We start from the raw sequence: 5,042 nt of genomic DNA, 5'->3' as shown, positions 1-5,042 counted from the left end.
TCTTTCCCTTTCTTATGCTTTGCAGCAAAAAGCTGCTCTGGTTGAAGGCAGTCTGACCACAGAGTCTCTGCTCTTGCAGCATGGGTCTCTCACTTGCTGAAGGTGGGCTGCGTTTATCACAGAACTTCATCTGATAAATAAACTTGCATGGAATGGAGCTGCTCCAGTGGAAGAAGCTGGAGATGAACATACATCCCATGCACATTTGTTTGTGCAAGAGTGGCTGGACAGGAGCACTCTCACAAGTATTGAGGAAACTTCATGTTGTAGAGGGCAAAATTAGACTGCTTTCAGTGAGTGCAGGTTCGTGCTGGCTTGGTGGGCTGTGCTTATGTGTGTAACTGAATTTCACTTTGTTCCATGTGCTCTGAAGTCTGAAAGCTAGGCATATTTTCCGTGTGTTAAACAGTAAGAGGGTATGTTCCTCTCCTAGTGAGCTTGTATTTGAGATAAGCTCTCTTTTGTCAGTATGAATGCAGCTGCTTGAGAGGAGTTTCCTTTCTTTGAGTGATGCTATGTACACTGTCTTTTTGTCTTTTTAAAATCTTTTTTTAGCTTTGAACTTGGCATAGTTTTTCTGGCAAAGATCTTTTGAACTTCAGATAGCTTAAGCTTAATATGATGAATGTATGGAATAAGATTTTGGAGTTGTTTTCTAGTTCCTGTAAACAGTCTTGAAATGTTTATATATACAAAATTTTTACTTTGTGATATGTAGAGCACAGCAAAAATTTGGCTTTTGACTCAGATTTCCCAGCATCTAAAATATAGTGAGATAAAATTTATCCTGGAAATATTGGTCAGCTGCAGAATTTACCATTTATAATTTACTTTATAGGACCTGTTTTTTCTGCTTAACATGGTCATGTCACAAGCCTCAACACTTACACTCTCCATTGCCAGGTTTTGTTAGTGCATGTTTGTGGATGACTACTTCGCTAGGCTATTTCTATTGATTACCGGATAGCTTGTTCTCAGTTAAGTAGAACACACTGTACAATAATTAATTAACTCTGACCTTATTTTTCTGTCTGTTGGGATTGTGAGCTGTAGTTCAGTGTCTGCATTAACAGTTGAACGCAAAAAATTCTGGCATAATGGTTTCTCTGTAATATTGACATTTAGTACTGGAAACGTGCAAAACGTTTGATGCCGATGTAGTCATGTAGCCTACGAAATGTGAACTCTGAAACTGAATAATGAGAATAATAATTGCAGACTAGGACGTGTTTTGGATTTCTTTTTTCTGCCTGTTAGGTACAATACACAACAGGAACTCTTGCACAAATAGGAATTTCTCAAAGCTTATTCAAAAACCTGAAGATAATTTATACTGTATATATGTTAAAAATGAAAATGCTTCTTCTCTATAATGACATGATTCCAAAAACTGCAGTCAGATGAGGTTGTGTAGGACAAGTGCATTAGGAGGTAGGAGACATGATTTGCCTGTTCCTTTGGCAGACCCCAAAACTGCTTGTGGTAGATGAGTGCAATGATGGTGTCTGAGGACATTAATGGAAAAGATAATTCTCAGTTAGCCCTGTTTGGGCTGTGTATTTGGTGTGTTTCTAATTTCTAAGCTACTGGCCTTGGCTGGAGGCTGAATGTTGGTAATTTACATGAACCATTGCTTATGGTTGCTGGTAGTAGTGCAAACTGCTGGGGAGTCAGAAATTTCAGGAAGTGCGTGTAGCTGGAAGAGAGGCCTCTGTGTTTAAGCAGTTTTCTGCCTGCAATGGAGATGCAAGCAAAGCGGAGCATTTAGAGCATCCAGTACCGTTGGGCATGTCCATATTAGCACTGTTACACTGTGACAAGGTGTTTTAAAGGATAAGAGTTTCTTCAAAGCATGCTAATCCCAGAAATAAATGATTCAGTCAGGCATCTGCCTTACAGAGTAAGTGCCACATTAATAAGAAGAAATAGGAGGATAATAAGCATTCAGAGAACCCACAGTGGAGTAAGAGTATGGGAGCTGTTCAGACTTCAAGAAAGCTGCACATTTGTCCAGACCCCATTTGAAACACTGAAAAGTTCACTACCAAATGTCTAACACTGGAAAAATCTCTCCTGACTTTGTTAGAACAGAATTGACCTTGTAACTTGATGTCTTGCAAAGGAAAGCAGGAAACCTTCGTGTTCTGGATGCGCTACCATGTAAAGGCAGGAGGTTGAAAATAATGTTTTTAAGGGTCAGAGCAGCACTGTAGCGCATTGGTGCTGCCACACGGCTGTCCTGACAGGCTTCCCTGGGACCTGGTACTGCTGGACCATTGCTTTGCAATCCGTCGAAAGGCAGCACAGCAGACTGCCAACTATAACACCATCTGTCTGCAAGAAAGAGCCAGGAAAGCAAACCTTAAAATAAAACAGAAAAATCTGAAATTGTGACTGCTGAATTTCCTAGGTAGGACCTTTGACTCTCAGAAACGTTGTCAGTATTCACGCATCTATCTACATATTTATAAATATCTGCACATTGACAAATTTCAATCCACTGAGAGAGGTATCTGGGAAATTCAGGAGAAGGAGGAAAAGGCAAGTCAAGTCTGAAATAATCACACAGGCTGATTTTTGTGTAGTTATGTGATGACACTCTTTGTACACTTAAAGCAGTTCTCAGGGTCATGCTCTGCAATAGCTGAGGGGTGATGAGCCTCCAGTGAGAGGATGCCACTGAGGTGGCTTAGGGCAGAAGAGTAGGCAATGGGAAATGACTGACTTGCAGACAAATCCAAGCTGAGATACAAGCTCTTTATAATGGTGTTTACAAGTGGAAACTTGGACCAGTGTGTTAAAGGTGGGAAAGTCTTCACACTGAAAGCAGGAATAAATCATCAAACAAACTCTTTTTGAAAGTACCTGCTGCTTTCTACTTCTGGATTGTCTTTGTTTTGTACTAGTAAAGCAGTGCTACAGTTAAGAGTATCAAAAGAGGTCTGGGATGCATGCAGGTTGACTTGGAGCATGAAAATACGGGATACACGTGGGCAAACTGAGACAAAACATAGGTGAACATATTGCTGACAGCAGTCACAGCCCAGTTTCAAAATGAGGGCTGAAAAGAATGAACTGTACAAGACAAAAGCTTGCAAATGCTTGTGTGAAGTTGAAATCAGTAAAACTACTGATATGAGCAGGTCTTTGCTGGAGCAAAAAGAGAAAAGTTGCAGCATAGGTCTGAAGAAGAAAGATGGGTCAGTTGCAGAGCAGGAATAAAAATATCAAAAGGAGAAGTGAGCTGACAGAAATGTACAAGGGAAATACATCTATGTTTGTCTGTGCCTTTTGTTTGTCTTCTCCCCAGCATAAAGCAGCTTGACAGGTATGGCCAGCTGATCCTTGCAAACTCCACTGCGGCAGACACAGGTGAATATAGCTGTTGGCTTCAGCTGTGCAACGGCAGCAAATGCAGGAAGGATGAGACTAAAACAGGTTCAACATACATTTTTTTCACAGGTAATTAACTCACTGGGGGATTATTAATGGAGATATATTGGATAGTAAGACAGGAATAAAGCTAGATCAGCAATCTCACTGTCAAGACTTCTCTTCCATAATTTTAATCTTTTTTAGTGGATATTAAGGAAGACAGTGCTGGTGAGCAGCAAACTACTTTCTTAGTGTGATCTACGAGTCCATTTTCCGTATGGATTATGTTAAATGTGTACCCAAAATAATGCATAATTCTGTGGAAAGCAAATAGCTTTGAAAATAATAACACAGGTTCTGAGGATGTTCTACAAAATGAATTAAAAAATGTTAAATTTTTGAAATGTGCCTTGATAAAATAAATCTTTCCAGAATATTCATTTTGTCATGGCATTCAGACGGCCATGTGGACTCTCTTCCCTACCATTCCCTCCTTGCTTCCAGTTACCTGCACTGACTTAAAAATCTTGACCTCATTGATCTTGGTAAAGTGGCAGTTTCTCCCAAGAGTCTGTATAGCGTGTTGAGAGGCAAAGTACTCTTTAAGTACATGTGTTGTCCCACAGAGCTTGAGGCTGACTCTAGCCTTAACACTGCATGGGCAAGATCATTCTAGGTAACCGTGGACAGTTTAATGCTACTTGGTACAACAGAGCTGAAATCAAATGGTTCATTTGTTCTTCTCATGGAAAACATTCTGAATGGTAAAACAACCTTTCTGTCTCATTAGAGATAAAGTGTTCTTAGCTAGCAAATATTTCAGTACAAAACGCTAAGATAGGATTGTTTGCGTTATGTTTTGGAGCTAAATTAAGCCATGAGACTGTGCAGAAGCCGTTTATCGGAAGTGCGGAATGTTCTGAGGGCACATTCCTTTAGAAAGGCTGAAATAAACTTCTCCGTCCAGTTAGTAAGTAAATGCTGGTGCTAGAAAGAGGAATTTCAGCTTTGTATTTCTAAGAAGCATGCCAAATATGGAAATACTCTTTAACTGTCATTCTAAAAGCACTAAATAATTCAGCTACTTAGGGCAGTAAATCAAACGGTTTGCCTAAAATTGCATCTATGAAAAGGCTGTAGCTCCAAAGAATGTATCTTTCTAGTAGTGTTCATCTTACTGGTGGTGGTTGGTTTTATTATGTGTGTTACCCTTTAAAAGTGGTCAACTAAACACAATTAGGTCCAGATGAGTATTCAGAAGCTTACTAAAATTAATTCCAAAGATTTTCTTAAGATTTAAAAAAAATCTGATTACAATAAAGAATGCTTTGGTTTTCTTTTCGATGTAATGTTTTCAGTGCAAGCTATCTACACTGCTTAGACATACACAAGTCTATGGAGCCAGATGAGATCCACCCCAGGGTCCTGAGGGAGCTGGCAGAAGTGCTTGCCAAGCCACTTTCCATCATTTACCAACAGTCCTGGCTGACTGGGGAGGTCCCAGTCAACTGGAGGCTTGAAAATGTGACACCCATCTACAAGAAGGGCTGGAAGGAAGACCCGGGGAACTACAGACCTGTCAGTCTGACCTGGGTGCCAGGGAAGGTGATGGAACAAATCATCCTGAGTGCCATCACACATCACATGCAGGACAACCAAGCGATCAG

At 40.3% G+C, this 5,042-nt stretch overlaps 1 protein-coding gene across 1 annotated transcript in view; it reads left to right on the top strand.

The window, feature by feature from the left end:
• The window catches only part of PDGFRL (platelet-derived growth factor receptor-like), a gene marked incomplete at its 5' end in the record, with an annotated part of 14,736 nt that overhangs the window by 3,988 nt on the left and 5,706 nt on the right, over positions 1–5,042 (top strand). The window contains one exon of the mRNA XM_010184204.1: positions 3,311–3,462. Coding sequence (XP_010182506.1) covers positions 3,311–3,462 — 152 coding nt within the window. The remainder of the gene's footprint in view (positions 1–3,310; positions 3,463–5,042) is intronic.

This window comes from Mesitornis unicolor, unplaced genomic scaffold (genome assembly GCF_000695765.1).
Source record: "Mesitornis unicolor isolate BGI_N332 unplaced genomic scaffold, ASM69576v1 scaffold14505, whole genome shotgun sequence".
Taxonomy (NCBI): Eukaryota; Metazoa; Chordata; class Aves; order Mesitornithiformes; family Mesitornithidae; genus Mesitornis; species Mesitornis unicolor.
This window is presented reverse-complemented; position numbering and strand designations above follow the sequence as displayed.